Raw genomic sequence first — 22,955 nt, 5'->3', positions numbered from 1 at the left:
AGGGCTTATCTTATGAAGAGAGGTTGACTGAGCTTGGACTTTTTTCATTGGAGAAAAGGAGGAAGAGAGGGGACCTAATTGAGGTCTCCAAGATAATGACAGGCATAAATAGAGTCAATAGCCAGAGACTATTTCCCAGGGCAGAAATGGCTAACACGAGGGGTCATAGTTTTAAGCTGGTTGGAGGAAAGTAGAGAGGGGATGTCAGAGGTGGGTTCTTTACACAGAGAGTTGAGAGAGCATGGAATGCATTGCCAGCAGCAGTTGTGGAAGCAAGGTCATTGGGGACATTTAAGAGACTGCTGGGCATGCATATGGTCACAGAAATTTGAGGGTGCATACATGAGGATCAATGGTCGGCACAACAACGTGGGCTGAAGGGCCTGTTCTGTGCTGTACTGTTCTATGTTCTATATTCTATGAACCTGCACTCCAAGGTCTCTTTGTTCAGTAACACTCCCTAGGACCTTACCATTAAATGTATAAGTCCTGCTAAAATTTGCTTTCCCAAAATGTGGCACCTCACATTTATCTAAATTAAACTCCAAACTAGTGACCAGCTATCAATGACAGACATTATTTTGCCTTCTGACAAAACTGAGTGACTGGTTCTCAGATGACTGAACAGCTTGGAACAACTTACAGAGAAAAAGAGAGAGAGAGAGTGAGACAGAGAAGTGTCTCTGTTTTCTGCAGTGAAAACTCATGTTATCTTTACTTCAGCTGTTGTTGTGTACTGAGACTTTTAATGATAAGGGAACCAGCCACCTTGTGTCTCTTATCAACCAGCAGAAACCTCCTGAGAAAGATGATTAAAACAACATGCTGCCCAGCAGACAAGTCAGACAGGTCACAACAATACAACCCGAGAACAAACACGAGGGAACTGTCTTTGCAGAATTTCCCCTCTATCTATACATGACTACATCTGTCCTTTTGTCCGTGTGCATGTGTAAGGGGAAGTTTATAATGGAATTAGAGTTTTAATTGAGTTACATGTCAAAGGTTGATCACTGTCTGAAGACCTATAGAACATAGAACATTCCAGCGCAGTACAGCCCTTCGACCCTCGATATTGTGCTGATCTGTGGAACCAATCTGAAGCCCAGTTATCCTACACTATTCCATTCTCACCATATGTCTATCCAATGATCATTTAAATGCCCTTAAAGTTGGTGAGGCAGGGAATTCCACGCCCCTACTACTCTGAGTAAATAATCTAACTCTGACATCTGTCCTATATCTATCACCCCTCAAATTTAAAGCTATGCCCCTTCATGCTAGCCATCGCCGTCTGAGAAAAAAGCTCTCACTGTCCAACTTGTCTAACCCTCTGATTATCTTGTATGTCTCAATTAACTCACTTCTCAACCTTCTTCTCTCTAACGAGAACAGCCTCAAGGCCCTCAGCCTTTCCCCATAAGACCTTCCCTCCATACCAGGCAACATCCTGGTAAATCTCCTCTGCATCCTTTCCAAAGCTTCCACATCCTTCCTATAATGCGGTGACCAGAACTGTATGCAATACTCCAAGTGCGGCCGCACCAGAGTTTTGTACAGCTGCAGCATGACCTCATGGTTCCAGAACTCAATCCCTCTACCAGTAAAAGCTAACACACTGTATGCCTTCTTAACAACCCTACCAACTTGGGTGGCAACATTCAGGGATCTATGTACATAGATACAGAGATCTCTCTGCTCATCTACACTATCATTTGCCCAGTACAGTACTCTGCATTCCTGTTACTCCTTCCAAAGTGAATTGCCTCTCACTTTTCTGCATTAATCTCCATTTGCCACCTCTCAGCCCAGCTCTGCAGCTTATCTATGTCCCTCTGTAACCTTTGTCACTATCCACAACTCCACCGACGTTAGTGTTATCCGTAAATTTACTAACCCATCCTTCTATGCCCTCATCCAGATCATTTATAAAAATGACAAACAGCAGTGGACCAAAACAGTTCTTTGCGGTGCACCACTAGTAACTGAACTCCAGGATTAATATTTCCCATCAACCACCAACTTCTTTCAGCTAGCCAATTTCTGATCCAAACCACTAAATCATCCTCAATCCCATGCTTCCATATTTTATGCAATAGCCTCCCGTGGGGAACCTTATGAAATGCCTTACTCAAATCCATATACACCACATCCACCGCTTTGTCCTCATTCGGCTGTTTGGTCACCTTCTCAAAGAACTCAATAAGGTTTGTGAGGCCTTACCTACCTTTCGCAAAATCGTGTTGACTATCCCTAATCAACTTATTTCTTTCTCGAAGATTATAAATTCTATCGCTTATAACCCTTTCCAACCCTATGTAAAAACTAATGCTCTTGTTCATTATAGAAAACTGGTCCAAACTTTCTATCCATCTGGGTCTGAAAATCAGGAAAACCGGAGAACTCTGTGTCCTTCATAAAATCCTCAACTGTAGTGATGATCCTGGGAACAGTGGGGGCCAATTTCCAGTGCATTATCCCAGTGAGTTAGAATCACAAAGAGCAAGTGATCATTTAGAGTCAAAATTAGATTGTAGAGTCCATTCCAAAGTGGGCATAGAATTAGTCAAAATACCATTTCTGTTACTGTTGACGAAGGCAGCCTCAGATATAACTTCATTCATTGTCTGGTTTCAGGATGTTTTGACTGCTATCCCTGTTCTCTGGTGCCATCATTAAGCAGAAACCAGCAACACTAGATGTCTCATCAATTGGCAAGCACTTGAAGTGTTAAAGGTTAAGGGAGAGGGACTGAGCCTACCATAGCACAACATGAAACTCGGAAGATGTTATCATGTTGGAAATGAGCCTTTAAGCAACAGCAAACCAGCTGCATTGTTTTAACATTTTGACAAATGAACTGTCTTCTGAGTCTGTGTGGAAGTACCAACTTATCGGGAACAAACCGATAAACCAGAAGTCTCTGAATATCACAGCAAGCCCCAGTATCCAACAAGGGCATTGAAGATTATTCTCCCAGGATGAGTTCACAAGTGCAACACCATAACCACCACATTTCATTGTTTGGGTTCAGTACTTACTGATGTGTAAAGGTAGCCTTCGTTATTCATTGCCAAGTACAGTCCTGTTTTCACGCCCTGAATGGCGACAACCCGAAGGCCCACTGGTATGAGGTTGAACAAAGCTGTGGGAAGAGAGAACTTTGATTGAAAAACACTTGACACAAACTTAAACTGATCATCATGCCACAACAAAAATATGTGTTAAACCAAATTGGGAGTGGGCACAAACCAACACAAGGAACCTACAGAAGTGCCACATAAAATGAAACTGTTCCATCCAGTCTGAGGGTTAGCGAGGGGACTGGAATATGGGCTGGAAGACTGACGTGGTTAGCCTTGTTATTGTTAATTGTGTGTGAATGTGCTGTCTCTCAGAAGGTTTGGAGTTTATTTCCCCTCAGGTGAGCTGATCAATCAGGTTGGCGCTGAAGGAATGTGACTCTATTAATGTGTTTTGTTTAATAAAGTGAATCCTCATTTGCCTCTCAGAGGATATAAAATGTCTCCTGATATTGTTTGAAGAAAAATGATGGAATGCTCCTTGGAATCAACCTTTGTCCCCCAACCCATATCATTGTAAACAAATAATCCGGTCGTTTTGACTGTTTCCATTTGTGGGATATTGCTCTGCGAGGATGGGCTATTGTGTTGCCAACATGCTGTACAATTCACTTCCTGACTCCCCAAAGTCTGTCCATTATCTAAACGGCACAGGCAAGGAGTGTGACCAGAATATGCTCAGCCACACAACATCACTTCAGCTGGACGAAAGCCACGCACTGCTGTACTGTTCTAACATTTTTATATTATTTCATGGGCTTTCAGCATTGGTGGCAGGACCCTATTTATTACCAGGCGAGTGGGGAGTACTCCATCGCAGTCTTGACTTGTGCCTTGCAGATGGTGGACAGGCTTTAGGGAGTCAGGAGGTGAGATATGCACTGCAGTATTCCCAGCCTCTGACCTGATTTTGTAGCCATTGTGAGGATATGGCTTGTTCATAGAACATAGAACATTACAGTGCAGTACAGGCCCTTCAGCCCTCAATGTTGCACTGACCTGTCATACCAATCTGAAGCCCATCTAACCTACACTATTCCATGTACGTCCATATGCCTGTCCAATGACGACTTAAATGTACTTAAACTTGGCGAATCTACTACCGTTGCAGGCAAAGCATTCCATACCCTTACTACTCTCTGAGTAAAGAAACTACCTCTGACGTCGATCTTACACCTATCTCCCCTCACTTTAAAGTTGTGTCCCCTCGTGTTTGCCATTTCAATACTTGGAAAAAGGCTCTCCCTGTTCACCATATCTAACCCTCTGATTATCTTATATGTCTCTATTAAGTCACCTCTCAACCTTCTTCTCTCTAACGAGAACAGCCTCAAGGCCCTCAGCCTTTCCTCATAAGACATTCCTTCGATACCAGGCAACATCCTAGTAAATCTCCTCTGCACCCTTTCCAAAGCTGCCACATCCTTCTTATAATGCGGTGACCAGAACTGTACACAATACTCCAAGTGTGGCCATACCAGAGCTTTGTACAGCTGCAGCATAACCTCCTGGTCCCAGAACTCAATCCCTCTATTAATAAAGGCCAAAACACTGTCAACCTGGGTGGCAACTTTCAGGGATCTGTGTACTTGGACACCAAGATCTCTCTGCTCATCTGCACTCCCAAGAATCTTACCATTAGCCCAGTACTTTGCATTCCGATTACTCCGTCCAAAGTGTATCACCTCACACTTGTCCACATTTAACTCCATTTGCCACCTCTCAGCCCAGCTCTGCATCCTATCTATGTCTCTCTGCAATCTACTACATCCTTCATCACTATCCACAACTTCACCGACCTTAGTGTCGTCCGCAAATTCCCAGGAATTTGCAGGTAACTCCCAGGATGTTGACAGTTGGCAATTCAGTGACAATATTGATTATCCAGGAGTGATGAGTGGATGAGTGCAGCTCCAACAACACTCAAGAAGCTTGACGCCATCCAGGACAAAGCAGCCCTCGCTTGATGGCACCACATCCACAGCATTCACTCCCGAAGGTTAGTCACAGCAGAGTGTACCATCTACAAGATGCACTGCAGAAATTCACCAAAGATCCACAGACAGCACCTTCCAAACCCATGACCACTTCCATCCAGAAGGTGTGCAGATAGATAGGAATACCACCCCCTGCAAGTTCTCCTCCAAGTCACTCATCATCCTGACTTGGAAATATATCATTGTTCCTTTATTGACACTGAGTCCATTTTTAAAAAAAATCTCTTTTGGGGCAAAATAATCACTGGTAAAGTCAGCATTTATAGTGTTAGTGAGGGAATTCCAAAATGTTGACCTAACGACACTGAGGAAATGGAAATACATTTCTAAGTCAGGATCCAAAATCCTGGAATTGTGGGTCAACCCACGGCACATAGACTACAATGGTTCCAGAAGGCAGCTAACTTTCTCAACAGCAACTAGGGACACGCAATAAATGCTGGTCCAGCCAATGACACTCATGTTCATTGGTGAATTAAAAAGCAGGAAACAAAAGTCAAAAGCATTTCAATGACTGTGAATTACATTGGGTCATCCCAAGGATTTGAAAGACACAAAATGAACACAAGCCTGCCTTGAATACGACATAACCGATTTGAAATGCTCCTTCTTCCCAAATTTATTGTTCCAATTTCTTCAAGTTTATTTTAAAAATGCTCAGCTTCTGCCAACACAACAGTTGGTATTTAATTAAGTTCACAGATAGCAAGCTTTTCAGATGACAGTATTCATTAGTTTATACACAGCATTCGAATCTAGGAAAGCAAAGCACGATATTTATTGAAGGAAATAATTAGGCTAAAAAGACAAAGGTTAATTAATTATTTTCTGGCTGCTCCATGACTCATCAATTTCAGCATGTAATAGTTTCTAATTTTTGTTTTCTCTCTTCCAGCCTAACTCCACAAATATTAATTACAATGCATTTCCTGTTGATTATTCATGTCAGGATTATTGGAACAGCTTACAAAAATGAGCAATAAATTTATAAAAAGGAACACCAATGGGTCTGTGCAATAAGATCACAGTGCATTATCTTTCCAGGGAATATATAACACACATTGGTCCACATTGGGTGATGGATAGGAACCAGGGGAGCTGATAAACAGCCTGAGAACCGAAGAACAGCCTGGAAAATATGTTGATGGAGAATGTGAATCAAGTAACTGCATCGTGGGACACAGAAACTAACCCACAACAACTCGTGAGCCTGAGTGGAACACAACTATCGAAGAGATAAAATTTCATTTTTTAACAGACTTGAGAAAAATGTTTTGTCTAATACTTCAGTTACAGCCTTTTTCACCATTTCAAATGAACACAAACATTGATTTGCTTTGATTGAAAAAGCACATTAAAGGCAGGCTTGATTTAAGTCACTGATTGCCTCTTGGAAATTAATCATTTTGAAACTTCAGCCCCCCAGTAGCTACTGATAGCTCGCTACAAGGAGGAGAAAGATATTTCTGGTGAAAAAGGTTGTCTTTCAGAGTCTGGGTTCAGTCCTCTGCCCTTAACACAGGTGTTTTTGTTAAATAAAAGGTATCATTAGAATGGCTCTGTGTTTCCTTGCCAGACAACATCCTCTCTGAGTTAACATTTCTTTCCATTCAAAGTTTGTGCGAAGATTTGTAGCTCGGGTGCTCGTTGTTGTGGTTCTGTTCGCCGAGCTGGAAGTTTTTGTTGCAAACGTTTCGTCCCCTGGCTAGGCGACATCATCAGTGCTTGGGAGCCTCCTGCGAAGCGCTTCGCAGGAGGCTCCCAAGCACTGATGATGTCGCCTAGCCAGGGAATGAAACGTTTGCAACAAAAACTTCCAGCTCGGCGAACAGAACCACAACATTTCTTTCCATCTCTCTGCTGCCTTCTGGGGATAATTGGTTGCCATGTTACCTCTCAGTGATTCATTCATCGATCATATTTCTCCCTGTCTCCTTTCTTAGAAATCAGATTAACCCTGACCAGGCTCCTATGTTACCTTCTTTCATTCCACTCTACTCCCTTTCACTGTATTCCCTCTGTCACTATTAACGCACATGGCAACATCCCACAGGCGACCAGAGGAATCCTGTCACTGCCCCCAAATCACCATCCCATCCTTCAGTTTTCTATTACAGTGTGGTAGGCTCTCCAATAGCTGTCTCTCTCCTGCGTATTTCAGAATAGCCCACAAATTTCAATGCAGAGTCAGGCGTCTCTGAAAGATCCATTGGAGTTACACATTGGGATGGGATGGATAACCCAAAACCGGGGAAGTTGAAATTTCATTTTGGCAATTAGCTGGTGTCTGGGACCCACTCTAAAGCTCCATAACATGAGTTGAGTTCAATATTTTGATGGGCTGCTAATCACTTCAGCATAATAGCCATCCAGGAAAGGTTATGGGGTTCAAACCTGCTTTCAGCCCTGGGTAATGAACACCAACCACAACCCGACTGATCCCTGACACTGCCACCAACCCCCAGCATCTGACCTGGAACAACTCCAACTTCCTGGTCTGAATGACAAACATCATAACTCCCCATTCACATTGCTGCAGTCTACACCCCCACCCCTAGAACTCAACCCTTCAATCCACAGTGAGCACTCACTCACTTATCTGGCACTCTAGCCCCTCACTTACTTGCCTTACTATTAGACCTTCATCCATAGGAGCAGAAGTAGCCCATTCAACCCATCAAGTGTGCTCTGCCATTGAATGAGATCAGGGCTGTTCTGATCACCCTCAATTCCACTTTCCTGCCTTTTCCCCATAACCTTAGATGCCCTTCCTGATGAAAAATCATTCTCTTTGGATGGATAGACTTATGTTACTTGAGAGAATTTTGTATCTCGAAGAAACTTGCTAAAAGTTTTGATTCGGAGATGCCGATGTTGGACTGGGGTGTACAAAGTTAAAAATCACACAACACCAGGTTATAGTCCAACAGGTTTAATTGGAAGCACACTAGCTTTCGGAGCGACGCTCCTTCATCAGGTGATTGACAATCACCTGATGAAGGAGCAACGCTCCGAAAGCTAGTGTGCTTCCAATTAAACCTGTTAGACTATAACCTGGTGTTGTGTGATTTTTAACTTTGCTAAAAGTTTGCTCATTTTGGACAACATTTTGTTATCCATTCCAACGTGACTATCCAAAGTGGATTAAGATGACCCATCTGTGCCAACCCTGTGGACACAGGTATGCACTGGCAAACTAGTCCCCCTTAAAGATAAATAGAGGAAGTGACAGAGTTGCCTGTTGCACTGAAGGATCAGACATAGTTGGTATTGAAATGGTGACCCCTTGTTGTAGATTTGTCCCTGGCAGGGAGCATCCTCTCCTTACCCACTCTGTCAAGAGCTCTCAGGATTTTATATGTTTCAATCAAGTTGACCCCTGAGCGAAGCCTTAAATGTTCATTAAACCAGTCATTTCAATGGAACCCGTCCAATTTTCCAGCACAATGTCAGAGAAAAATTGGGTAAACTTAAGTTTAGACATTTATCAACAGTGAAGGTGCATATAACGAGAAGCTGTTTCTGTTGTCACTGTCTCTCAAGTGCTGGATAGTGAAAACTGCCCCTCAGTCTGCATTGTGTGTACTGCAATCCTATTTTCTAATTCTAGGGAGGTGATGGCCAGGTGGTATTATTGCTGGACTGTTAATCCAGAGAGCCAGGTAATGCTCCCATGGCCTGGCTTTAAATCCTGCCATGGCAGATGGTGGAATTTGAATTCAATAAAAGTCTGGAATTAAGAATCTAATAATGACCATGAATCAATTGTCACCACTCTCTGGCTGAAGAAATTCCTCCTCATCTCAGTTTTAAAGGGTCGTCCCTTCACCCTGAGGTGGTGCCCTTGGGTCCTAGTCGCTCCTACTGATGGAAACATCTTCTCTATCCAGGCTTCTCAGTATTCGATAAGTTTCAATCAGACCCCCCTCATCCTCTGCATTAGGCTGTTTTCCTGGGGTTTCACACATGAGATACAATTCGCACCAACCTCTGCAAACAGTCAAAGTTTATTAAAGCCTGTATAAGCTAGGTGGTTCCCTTTGACCCTCCTCACAGGTGCGTGAAGTCGAGTGAAAGGAGGCTCCGAACAAAGAAAACACATTATGGGCGGTATGGTGGCTCAGTGGTTAGCACTGCAGCCTCACAGCACCAGGGATCCAGGTTCGATTCCAGCCCCGGGTGACTGTCTGTGTGGAGTTTACACATACTCCCTGTGTCTGTGTGGGTTTCCTCCAAAGATGTGCAGGTCAGGTGAATTGGCAATGCTAAATTGCCCAGAGTGTTAGGTGCATCAGTCAGAGGGAAATGGGTCTGGGTGGGTTACTCTTCGGAGGGTCGGTGTGGACTGGTTGGGTCTGTTTCCACACTGTAGGGAATCTAATCTAAATCCCCTTATACAGGTCAGTTGGTAATGCTCACAGATAGGAGAAAGTGAGGTCTGCAGATGCTGGAGATCAGAGCTGGAAATGTGTTGCTGGAAAAGCGCAGCAGGTCAGGCAGCATCCAGGGAACAGGAGAATCGACGTTTCGGGCATAAGCCCTTCTTCAGAAATGCTCACAGATACTCTGGCCACTGACCCCATAACCACGTTACCCAAGGTACAATGGTAGGATGAGATCATCCTTGGAGATAATGTAAATGTAAATGCCCTAATCCTGGGGAATTGTTATGCATATGATTTCCTGACTCAGTGATTCCCCAAGACAATGCAGGTGTGATATACCTAGATTCGAGGGATGGCTATGAAAGCATTTCTGAATGGAAGAGATTGAATTATAGTTTAATTTGATAATAGCAGGGGTGCAGTAGTAAATGATTGTCTAAATAGAATGGGGGTCATTCGCATTCCTGCCTGACTGTCGTCCCTACCCACTTCCAGAATGTGCACTCAGTGCAGTTTAACTCTTTAATATTACATTAATGTCCAGAGAGATATTCCCATTTAATCTTTTAACATTTGACCTGAACTCCATCGAGTACATACCCAGAATCCACAACCACTCCTCATATGTCAAGCCCTTCATCTCCGGGATCACCTTGTAAACCTCCTATGGACCCCTTCCAACGTCAGCACATCCTACCTTAGATACAAAGACCAATATTACTCATAATATTTCAAATGCGGTCTGATCACTGCTTTATACAGCCTCAGCAGGACATCTCTGCTTTTATATTCTAACCCTCTCAAAATGAATGATGACACTGCATTTGCCTTCCTAACTGCCAACTGAATCTGCATGTTACCCTTAAGAGAATCCTGAACTAGGACTCCCAAGTCCCTTTGAGCTTCAGATTTCCGAAGCCTTTTCCCATTTAGAAAATAATCTATACCTCTATTCTTCCTACAATCTGCCACTCCTTTGCCCACTCTCCCAGCTTGTCCAAGTCCTTCTGTAGCCTTCCTGCTTCCTCAACACTGCCCATCCCTCCATATATCTTTGTGTCATCTGCAAACATAGCAACAATGTCCTCAGTTTCTTCATCCAGATCGTTAATGTATAACGTGAATAGTTGTGGATCCAACATGGACCCCTGTAGAACTCTAGTTGCCATCCTGAAAAAGACCCCTTTATCCCTCTGTTAGTTGGCCAATCCCCTGTCACATCAGTTGTTTGCCCATAATACTATGGGCTCTTAAACAAAAATAGGAATTGCTGGAAAAGCTCAGCAGGTCTGGCAGCATCTGTGCAGAGAAATCAGAGTCAATGTTTCAGGTCTGGTGGCAATTTCCTCAGAACCCGACCTGGATTTGAAACGTTAACTCTGATTTCTCTCCACAGATGCTGCCAGACCTGCTGAGCTTTTCCAGCAATTTCTGTTTTTGTTTCTGATTTACAGCATCTGCTGTTCTTTCGGTTTTTACTATGGATTCTTATCTTATTTAGCAGCTTCTGTGTGTCACTTTGTTAAAGGCCATCTGGAAATCTAAATAGATCACGTGCACTGGCTCACCTTTGTCTAACTTGTTCATTACCACCTCAAAGAATTCTAACAGATTTGTCGGGCATGGCCTCCCCTTGATGCCTTTCCCCATTCCTGAAGAAGGGCTTATGCCCGAAACGTCGATTCTCCTGTTCCCTGGATGCTGCCTGACCTGCTGCGCTTTTCCAGCAACACATTTCCAGCTCCCCTTGATGAAGCCGTGCTGACTCAGCTCTATTTTACCATCCACTTCCAAGTACTCTGCACTGTCATCCTGAATAATGGATTCTAAAATCTTACCAATGGCTGAGGTCAGGCTAACCAACCGATAGTTTTCTGTCTTCTGCCTCCATCCCTTCTTAAACCTGGGTGTTAGATGAGCTAATTTTCAGTCCCCTGGGATCTTCCTGACTCCAGTAATTCCTGAAAGATCACCACCAATGCCTCTACAATCTCCTCAGTTATCTCCTTCAGAATTCGGGGATATAGTCTATCTGTATATGAATAGGGAGGGTTTGGAAGGGTATGGGTTGGGTGCTGGCAGGTGGGACTAGATTGGGTTGGGATATCTGGTCGACATGGACATGCTGGACCGAAGGGTCTATTTCTGTGCTGTACATCTCTATGACTCTATGGTCCGGACAATTCTTCCACCTTCAGCCCTTTCAGATTCTCCAGTTGAAGGCCAGTTCCCGTGCTGTATTGTATTGTATTATCTTTGCTCAGTAGGTACCATTTGTAAGAGTTCTCTGTGCCGAGAAACCTGGAACCAACTTTTCATTTGCAAAGGCTGATCTGATCAACCACTTAACAAATCTGCTCATGCCTGATCTTTCTAGAATCTTCTGATCCAAGGTATCCCACAAAGCCTCCATTTCTATCATTTCATTTACAACACAATCATTGCCTTTTAGATTACAGAATTCATCTGATTCACATTACAGTGTGACACGCCACCCTTAAAATGTGGAATTATAACTGAGCATGGCTTAATATTTGAGCCAGTCCTTGACATTAAGTGGGCTTACTCTGGGACCAAAGCCAAGCATTCCTAACCATGAACAATTCCTCAACAACACAGGATTTTGGGGCAGGAGGGGGTTATTGAGCTATCTACTAAGGTTTGACCCTCACTGCCTCATTCAGGAGCTGGAAGCTATGAGCTGGACAATGAAGGAGTGTAACAAGTGAAGCAAAGTAGGTGTGGGGGAAATGGGCCAATGAGAAAGATGAATGAACTGAAAAATGGAGGAACAAACAAGAGGAACAGTGCACCGCGTTCCTTCACTATTGCTGGGTGAAAATCCCAGAATTCCCTTCCTATTGTGGAGACCCTACAACCAAAGGACTGCAGTGGTTCAAGACGGCACCTCACCACCACCTTCTTAAAGGTCATTAGGGATGGATAACAATTACTGGGCCAGCCAGTGACACCCACATCCCATGGATGGATATAACTAAAAGAGATCAGTCAAGGGCACCCAACAGCAATGTCAGCACCACAACAGTCTTGTTGGAGTGCATGGACAGAGAATCAGGTACAAGGCGGTATAAATATTATTAGAGACAGGTGACCAGAAGTTTGGCCAAAGAGGAATGTTTTAAGGAGCATTCTAGAAAAAGGAAGAGTTGGACAGGGAATTACTGATCCTAGGTCCTATGGAGCTGGGATTGCAGCCACCAATGGTGGAGAACCTAAAATTGGGGACCTGCAAGAGACCACAGAAATGGAGGACAATAGGACATCCAAGGGGTGGTAGAGCTAGTGGGGATCACAGAGATCAGCAGAGGTGAGACCAGAGATGTATGAACACTGGGGTGGAATTTCAAAACCAAAAATTCTGTCAGATGGTCTCTTAGTCTTTTTTTTTCCAGAAAAAAACAAGTTTCATTCTTCTCAATCTTCAGTCTGGTGAGTCCATGTGTTCTTCAGTCTATTCCTTCTTCATTATGACCCACCTATAGCAGTCAGATAGGCATCCTGTAGAAATTTAGTATCTCCTCCTGCTCTTTCACGTCACACGATAAAAGATCATTTGTGCAATCACAGCAAAGTTCTCACCAGTCTCCTGGCCAATGTTTGTCCTTGAAACAGATGGTCTGTTCAGATATCATGCTGTTGTTTGTGTCATCTGTTTGTGTGCAAACTGTTATGTTTTCTCATTCCACCAGTCTCTTCACTGCAACAAATCAATAGTTGGGTGCAAAATGCATTGGAATACTCTGTGCTCATGAAATGCTGTATAAATGCGATGGCAGAATTCCCTCAGGGCTGATTTCCAGCAGAATGGGGCACTCTCTTGCATTGGCTTTCCACTGCTTTGGAATTGCCTCCTTGCTGGCCCTCTGACAGTGCAGTGTTCCTTCAGTAGGTCAGCACTCTCTCCGGGCTGCATCTCCAATGTTGTGGCACGCTCACTCCTGGCGATGGCACTCCCTCTGGAGGTGCAGCGAGCCCTCTGGACTGGGCCATAACTGGTCCAGTGCTCCTCTGAGGTGGCCTTCAGGGGGCAGCATTCTCCCTGTGTCAGTGTGAGCAAACAGCTTGACTCTGCCCCTGGAGATCACAGAAACAGGGGCAAACTCAAGATGACAGTGCCTTTGGTGTAACAGTACCAGAGCCCGAATGATTGTCTACATCCATTGCTCCCTGGGTCTGCAGGACAGACCCCCCCGGATAGTTTCTAATCCACCTCTCCACCTGCTCACTAAGAAGGGCCATTTCTGAGCACTTGCGGATAAGATGGGACTATCCATAACATCATGGGACTTGACACTGTTTCACTGTTTATGATGGAGCTTTCCTTCTTTATTGTCAGTTGTTTGGGAGGTTGTGATTTTTAATGAACAATGCACCCACAAGAAATTTTCGAATGGATAATAAAATTTGGAATAAATTGATTGCCAGCCAGTCCTTCTCTCCGGGTCTGAAGAAATGTCACAGACCTGAAAGATCAATTTAATTTCTATTTTCACAGAACCCCCCAGATTTTCTCTAGCACTTTCTGTTTTCATGATAGATCTCCAGCATCTGCAGAACTTTGTTTTGGAATTTCTTCATGTGTTGCAGCCTTTAATGGATTATGAAATGGGATTTTTTTCTTGTCCTGATTAGCACTACTGCCTCACAGCAACAGGGACCTGGATTCAATTCCAGCCTCAGCCAACTGTCTGTGTGGAATTTGCACATTCCCCCCGTGTCTGCGTGGGTTTCTTCTGGGAGCTCTGGTTTATACCCACAGTCCAAAGATGTACGGGTTAGGCGAATTGGCTATTTTAAATTGCCCATAGTGCTCAGGGATGTGTTAGTTAGGGGTATATGTAGGGGAATGGGTTTGGGTAGGATACTCTTCAGAGAGTCATGTGGACTTGTTGAGCTAAAGAGCCTGTTTCTCCATGACGATGATGACATCACCAGGGTGGCATGGTGCCTCACAGCACCAGGTTCGATTCCAGCCTTGGGCAACTGTCTGTGTGCAGCTTGCACATTTTCCCCGTGTCTGTGTGGGTTTCCTCTGGGTACTCCGATATCCTCCCACAATCCAAGGATGTACAGGTCAGGTGAATTAGCCATGTTAAATTTGCCAAGTCGGGATAAATATAGGGTAGGGGATTGGATCTGGGTGGGTTACTGTTCAGAGGGTCGGTGTGGACTTGTTGGGCTGAAGGGCCTGTTTCCATACTGTAGGGAATCTAATCTAATCATATCCTCAACTCTCAAGAACGAGCCTCCACTCAATGTTAATTCTTTGAAAGTAAGTTTAAAAATGTGATTATTGTGGTCTCTCCGAATGGTTGCCAGAAATGAAAATGCCTGGCAGTGGTTTTTGCACAGACTAACTCATGATGACACATGCTTCCAGAAAGGGTTTATAAAGCTGCATTGTAATCTCTTGATGGAGACCAAATCACATTAATGCTCCATTATCTGTGTCTTTATTCAAACCCCAGCTATTCACAATATAGTAATGGTTTAGATGTGGAAACTATATGTTATATGTCTAAGTTTGCAGAAAGCTGGGTGGGACAGTGAGCTGTGAGGAGGATGTAGCGATGCCTCAGTGTGATTTGGACAGGCTGGGTGAGTGGGTAAATATTTGGCAGATGCAGTATAATGTGGATAAATGTGGAGTCAACTACTTTGGTAACAAAACAGGAAGGTAAATTGTTATCAGAATGGCAACAGATTAGGAAAGGGGAAAGCATAACAAGACCTAGGTGCCCTTGTACACCAGTCACTAAAGGTAAGCAGGTAGGTGCAGCATGCAGTGAAGAAGGCAAATGATATGCTGGACTGTATAGTGGGAGGGTTCGAGTACAGGGGCAGGGATGTCTTCCTACAACTGTACAGGGCTTTGGTGAGACCACACCTGCAGAATTATGTGAAGTTTTGTGCAAAATATCCTGGCCATTGAGGGAGTGCAAAGGTTTACCAGATGAATTCCTGGAATAGTGCAACTGAGACGTGGGGAAAACCTGGATTATTTACAATATGTATACTCAAGTTTAGACGAGTGAGAGAGGTCCTCATTACATCTATGAAATTCTAACAGGACGAGACAGGGCTGATGCAGGAGGGAGGCTCCCAATGACAGTGGAGTCAAGAACCAGGTATTACAGTCTAAGGATACAGGTAAGACCATTTAGAACTGAGACGAAGTGAAATCTCTTCATCCAGAAAGTGGTGAGACTGTCAAGAAAGATGTCAAAGTCGTTCTTAGGACTAAAGGGATCAAATGATATGGGAGAAAGCAGGAAGAGGGGACTGATTTGGATGATCATACCGAATGGCAGAACACACTGAAAGGGCTGAATCGACTACTCCTGCTCCTGTTTTCTATGTTTCCAAAATTACCTAGAGCTCCTCTCTTTGTATGACCAGCATATATACTCTAGTAATAGTCAATCTCATGTAAAAGTTGACCCCCTATTTTTGGCCAAAATTCTGGAGTTTTCTATGTATCTCATGTAAAAGTCAACACTAGTTCTTCATAGGTCAACATCTATGAGTCAGTGTGCTGGTCGTTGCACTCCGGACCAGGTTTCCAATCTGTCTGTCATCCTGCTCTGTTCTGGGTCTTCCAGTCCAGCTGTTGTGCTTTGCTCCGGGTTTTCAGAATTACCATAATTCATTGTGCTTTTTTTCTTTATTCATTTAGAGATTAATTGGGCTTCTGCTAATGATGATATTAAATTTGAAGGGCATGAAGTTTAGCCACTCAAATCAAGGTATCCATGTAATAGTCGGCCCATAAATTTAACCTCAAAAAGTAGTCAAAAGCATTTGACTATTACTCGAGTGTATATGGTATTAAAGTATTGAAAGCTTCATTTTCTGTGCATTTAATAAAATTACCTTCAGTTCCAATTTCTCTGTATCTATCGGAATTACTTGGAGGACCACTTTCTCTATATTTCTAAGTTACTTTGAGGTTGATTATCTAAAAACTATTAAAATCACCTAGCACTTTACTATCCGCGTACTATTTAAAATTATGTGCAGCTCTACTCTTTGTATATCTATTAAAATATCGAGAGCTTTAGCATCTGTGTATGTATTAAAATCCCCGAGAGATGCACTGTCTATGTATTCATTGGTATTACTTAAAGGAGCACTATCTCCATATCTATTGAAGCTATCTAGAGGTTCATTATCTGAATAACTATTAATATTACCTAGAGCTCTACTATCTATGTATCCATTAAAAATTTCAAGAGCTCCATTATCTATATATCTGATAAAGTTCCCCAGAGTTTCATTCTCTGCATATCTATTAAGGTTACTTACAGCTCTACTATCCATATATATTTTAAAATTACCTGAAGTTCCATTATTTGTATATCCATTAAAGTTACCTCAAGCTTTACTTTCTGTTAATCTATTAAAATTGCCTGGAGTTCCATTATCTCTGTATCAATTAGAATTAGCTCAAACTTCACTAACTGTGTATCCATTAGAATAACCTGGAGCCGCATTATCCATGCATCTACTAAAATTAACTGCAGCTTCATTATCTATGTATCTATGAAATCTGCAGAGTTCGATCTGTGTATTGATTAAAATTATACAGAAACAGCATGCCTTGTGATTTTGTAAGATTCACATAAATTGTAATCATGAAATTGATCACATGACTGATATCAGTAAGACAGAATGTGTTAGTGTTAAAAAGTGTGGTACTGGAAAAGCACAGCAGATCAGGCAGCATCCAAAGAGCAGGAGAGTCGACGTTTTGCGCATAAGCCCTTCATCAGGAATGCCCAAACCATCAACTCTACTGCTCCTCGGATGCTGCCTGACCTGCTGTGCTTTTCCAGTGCCACACTCTCGACTCTGACTCTCCAGCATCTGCAGTCCTCACTTTCTCTCAGAATGTATTAGTGAAGAGTCTGGTGTCAGACACTAGACTCCTGAGCTGTATTTGGTACATATCTAATTAAGGAGTGCTACAGTATATAAAGTATTGAAAGGTCTTACTTACTGGTAAGGAACAAGCAGTTTCAGGGCTTGTGTATGTGCAGATACCTATATCCTGTGATACTCCAAACTGGGATCTCACTGTGCAGATCACAGTACTAGCTCAAAGCTAAAGGTGAAGCAGACACCACTACCAACCCAGTGCCTGCAAGCTCAACCCTTGGCAAAGCAGGTTCTGAAGAACAGTCAAGCTGTTCTTGAAAAGTTAACTCTCGATCTCTCTTTCTGCAGATGCTGCCAGACTGACTGAGATTCTCCAACATTGTCCTTTTTGGACTTTCAGCATCCTCAGTATTTTGTTTTACTTACCAAAGAGAGATGTAGAAAAACCAGTTCCCAACACAAGTTAGTGTAAACAGCTTTCATTATGCCCCACTGGGTACAGACTCTAATTCCAAGTCCTCTATTTGGACACTAGAAGTATTAATCAATTGTTACTTGATCAGATCTGTCTTCAGATTAAGAATCTTATTCTTCCAAATCCAGACAGAGACAGGGCAGTTGGGAAGCCATCAGGAAAAGTGGGAACCATTCCTGAAACTCACAGCTAGTCAACTCAGGAAAGGTGAAGGCGACTAATTCAGTTTCATCTTCAAAGAACAGACCGTCTGGAATCAGCCACAACCTCACCTGGAAATTCTGAGGCTTCCATCTTTCTTTCATCCAAAGACCACTGAGAGAGAATGGATCCAGGCCTGCAGCCCAGGGATCTCAAAGCATTATTGAACACCAGGATTTGTTTCTTGTTATTCTGTTCACAATTTAATTTCATACTTCATTCTCTGGAATACATTTCTACTTGTGCATATGTGCTTTTTATATTCATTCACAGGATGAGAATGTCACTGGCCAGGCCGATATTTATTCCTATCCCTAATTGCCCAGAGGGCAGCTAAGAGTCAAATCACATTGCTCTGGATTCACATGTAGGCCAGACCAGGTGAGGATGACAGATTCCTTTCTCCGAAGGACATTAGTGACATAGGTGGGTGTCTCCCTGACATTCAACAACTGATTCATGGTCATCATTAGACTTTCAATTCCAGACTTTTATTGGGTTGAAATTCCATCATCTGTCACAGTAAGATTTGAACCCAGAACATTAGCTGGGTCTTTGGACTAACAGTTCAGCATATATTTATGACAGAAACAGATAGGTCTTGATTAGGAAGGGGATGAAGGGTCATGGGGAGATGGCAGGAGAATGGGGTTGAGGAACATATCAGCTATGATCGAATAGGGAGCAGATTTGATGGGCTGAATGGCCTACTTCTTCTCCTACATCTTATGGTCTTACGTTGAAATTTGTTCGTTATTCATTTGTCTAATCTGAAAGCTCATTTACATTCATATTTTATAAATGTCCAATGCAAGGAGGAATGATATTAACGTGCGGAGATGGACGGGGGGGGGGGGGGGGGTAGCTCAAAGGAGATGTAAGGGGCAGGTTTTTTTTTTACACAGAGAGTGGTAGGAGTCTGGAACATGCTGCTGGGGTGGTGATAAGGGCATTTGAGGGGCTTTTAGATAAGCTCATGAATATGCAAGAAATGGAGGGATATGGACCAATGGCAGGCAGAAGGTATTAGTTTAATTTGGCATCATGTTCAGCAGAACATCGTCTGATTAGATTAGATTAGATTACTTACAGTGAGGAAACAGGCCCTTCGGCCCAACAAGTCCACACCGACCCGCCGAAGCGTAACCCACCCCGACCCATTCTCCTACATTTACCCCCTCACCTAACTGAAGGACCTGTCCCTGTGTTGCACTGTTCTATGTTCTAGTTGCCTGTAATTGTGCCGAAATGGTCCTCCATATTATTTGCCAAATCTCTTCCAATTCGATGTCATCTGCCAATTTCAACGTCATCTCTCCAATTTCTGCATCCAACGTATTTAAGTACATTTAACAAGTCAATCCCTAATTCTCCATTCTGTGATTCTCTGTCATCTCCTTGACTGAATTGGGATTTTGTCTATTGTTCAGTTTAAAACTAACAGTCATTTGGGTAATTAAGAGGGAAAACTAGGTTCAAACAATAGAAATTGTTAGAAATAGGCCATTCAGTCCCTCAAGTCTATTTCATCACTTAATATGATCATAGCTGATCTCATCTCTGCCTCAACTGCCCTTTCCTGCCAACTCTCCATCACCTTTCAAACCATTACTGGCTAAAAATCTGTCAGTCTCTTTCTTGAATTTACTCAATGTCCCAGCATCCATCACACTCTGAGAGACTGAATTCTGTGATTGATAGTAGAGCATTTCAATTTCACATTTACAATTTAATCCCAACCTTTGTTCAAAGAAGAATTGAGCAAATTTGACACTTCATTTGTATTTCAACACAACCAAGCCATTCTATTATTTTTTAACTAAGCCTTCTTTTAATAAATCCCAAACACATAAAAGCAGTGACATTTATTCAGATTTGGCTCCATTTCAGTCCGAACATTATTGTTCTGCATCAAAGATTACAATCAAAACAATGAATGTCAATCACCTAGTTCACAAGAGCTCAACATTAGTTAACAGCATTGTCACTCAGAAAAGAATGTAAATTCAAAATGTTGCTGACACAGAAAAGAGGAATTTTGATTGAGTTGAGACATGGTTGTAACACTATGTCTTGTGAGCACTGAACATTGAGGTATTTATGGGTGGGAGCATTTTGTATCCAAGTGAAATATCTTTGGCTCTTAAAGCATTTCCTAAAAATACAATACCCTAACAGATTCAATCCAGAGGATTAGCTTCAGTGAAATAAGAGATCAAGTTCACGATAAACAATGAAAGACTGAAGAAAGTCATAGTAGCTGGAGTTTGCCTGCTGTGAGGATGTCAATAATGTATGCGTTGCAAGGATTCTAAATTGGTTATCATAAAGTCAACGTTGCAATGACAGAAGACTTGTATACCCTTGCAAGATTGGAGAGTTGCATTGAAAGAACTGGACACTCTTAATTTGTCTCCAAAAATTGACTTGCTAAAACAATATTGGCAAGTCCTGTTGATGGATAGAGCCAAAGAAATATCAGTTTCTGTAACATTGGATGGTCCTTATCAATAAAAAGTCATGCAGTTTGAAAAAACGTAATTATCAAATGATTGATGTCTCTTCTCATGACCACTTACTGTACTCACTTAACTCCTGAAATGCAATAAACTTTACCACTTCAGAATAAGATGAATAATGGAATCACTATTTGCTGGTTAACTTCTGCTAGGACCTCTTCACTAATTAGAAGTGAGGTCATTACAGGTTGTTTAAACAGAGTTTCATTGTTTTCAATTTCAGCATTTTCTATGCAGTCCAATCAGCAATTATTCACCAAACAATCAACTCACTACTTTCCTGCAATGTCACTGGTGATTTTTCTTTTTCAAACCTGGCATATCTATTCTTCACCCAACTCTGTATCTCCTGCAAGTCTGTCTCTGTGTGCTCCTCTCTGATTAATCACTTATAGCTATCCTGCAATGTCACTGTTCACTGTTTCTTTCAAGATGTCACCTAATCAGGTATACCCTAGAACTCTGTGGGAAACTAGGGAAGTAATTGCTGGGGCCCCTTGCTGAGATATTTGTATCATCAATAGCTACAGATGAGGTGCCAGAAGATTGGAGGTTGGCTAACATGGTACCTCTACTTAAGAAAAGTGGTAAGGAAAAGCCAGGGAACTATAGACCGGTGAGCCTGACGTCGGTGGCTGGCACGTTGCTGGAGGGAAGCCTGAGGGACAGGATTTATATGTATTTGGAAAGGCAAGGACTGATTAGAGATGATTTCTCATGCTTCGTGCATGAGAAATCATGTCTCATGAACTTGATTGAGTTTTTTTGAAGAAGTAACAAAGAGGATTAATGAGGACAGAGTGGTAGACGTGATCTATATGGACTTCAGTAAGGTGTTCAACAAGGTTCTTCGTGGAAGACTGGTGAGCAAGGTTAGATCTCATGGAATACAGGGAGAAGTAGCTATTTAGATACAGAACTGGCTCAAAGGCAGAAGACAGAGGGTGGTGGTGGAGGGTTGTTTTTCAGACTGGAGGCCTGTGACCAGTGGAGTGCCACTAGTTTTCACCATTTATATAAATGATTTGGATGCGAGCATAAGAGGTATAGTTAGTAAGTTTGCAGCTGACACCAAAATTGGAGGTGTAGTGGACAGTGAAGAAGGTTATCTCAGAGTACAATGGGATCTTGATCTTGATCAGATGGGCCAATGGGCTTACAGGAGTTGGGAGGTCATGTTGCGGCTGTACAGGACATTGGTTAGGCCACTGTTGGAATATTGCGCGCAATTCTGGTCTCCTTCCTATTGGAAAGATGTTGTGAAACTTGAAAGGGTTCAGAAAAGATTTACAAGGATGTTGTCAGGCTTGGAGGATTTGAGCTATAGGGATAGGTTGAATAGGTTAGGGCTGTTTTCCCTGGAGTGTCAGAGGCTGAGAAGTGACCTTATAGAGGTTTATAAAGTCATGAGGGGCATGGATAGGTTAAATAGACAACGTATTTTCCCTAGGGTGGGGAAGTCCAGAACTAGAGGGCATAGGTTTAGGGTGAGAGGGGAAAGATTTAAAAGTCACCTAAGAGGCAACATTTTCACACAGAGGGTGGTACGTGTATAGAATGAGCTGCCAGAGGAAGTGGTGGAGGCTGGTACAATTGCAACGTTTAAAAGGCATCTGGATGGGTACATGAATAAGAAGGGTTTAGAGGGATATGGGCCAAGTGTTGGCAGGTGGGACTAGATTGGGTTGGGATATCTGGTTAGCATGGTCGGGTTGGACCAAATGGTCTGTTTCCGTGTTATACATCTCTATGACTCTATGTTAGTCTCAGGGGGTACCTCTGATTGTGAGTTATCCCAGGTGCCTCTTGCTGCCTGTCCCAGCATTCAGGATTCCCTGTTCCTCTCACTGCTGCTCACAGTCTGTCACAAGCCCCTCGTTGAGCCTGTTTCTCGAGCGGCTGCTGACTGCCTGTCTTCATGTCCTCCGTTCACTTGCTCCTTTGTATTAAAATGGCCTTCTTAAGGGAATTGGATGAATTCTTCAAGGAAGAAAACTTTCTGGAATGTAACAGATTGGTGGGAATCTATTCATCCTTATAACTAACATTTGCTCCATTCATATTTTTCATGGGTTTTTCATTCAGTCACGTTGTGGGGGGGGGGGGGGTGTCACTGATTGGGCCAGTATTTATTACCCATCCCTAGTCGCTCCTTGAGGAGGTGGGGATGAGCTGCCTTCCTGAACCGCTGCAGTCCATGTGCTGTGGGCTGACCCACAATGCCCTTAGGGAGGGAATTCCAGGATTTTGATCCAGCAACACTGAAGGAATGCTTACGTAATCAAGCACATTATGAATCAGGAGTGTAGCCACTCTGAAAGGGCTGCTCAATCATTGAGACCGTATTTGTTTTGCTCTCTATGAATCAGTGAGAATGCAAAATCAACAAGAAATCT

General features: G+C 42.8%; 1 protein-coding gene across 4 annotated transcripts in view; it reads right to left on the bottom strand.

Moving 5' to 3' along the window:
• The window catches only part of LOC122557442 (fibroblast growth factor 13-like), a 294,295-nt gene that overhangs the window by 167,347 nt on the left and 103,993 nt on the right, over window positions 1–22,955 (bottom strand). For all 4 annotated transcript variants that reach the window (XM_043705201.1, XM_043705199.1, XM_043705198.1 and 1 more), the window contains exon 3: window positions 3,042–3,145. In XM_043705201.1, the coding sequence (XP_043561136.1) occupies window positions 3,042–3,145 (104 nt within the window). The remainder of the gene's footprint in view (window positions 1–3,041; window positions 3,146–22,955) is intronic.

Source organism: Chiloscyllium plagiosum, chromosome 15 (assembly GCF_004010195.1).
Source record: "Chiloscyllium plagiosum isolate BGI_BamShark_2017 chromosome 15, ASM401019v2, whole genome shotgun sequence".
NCBI classification, from domain to species: Eukaryota; Metazoa; Chordata; class Chondrichthyes; order Orectolobiformes; family Hemiscylliidae; genus Chiloscyllium; species Chiloscyllium plagiosum.
The sequence above is the reverse complement of the archived record's forward strand: the minus strand, read 5'-3'. Positions and strand labels throughout refer to the sequence as shown.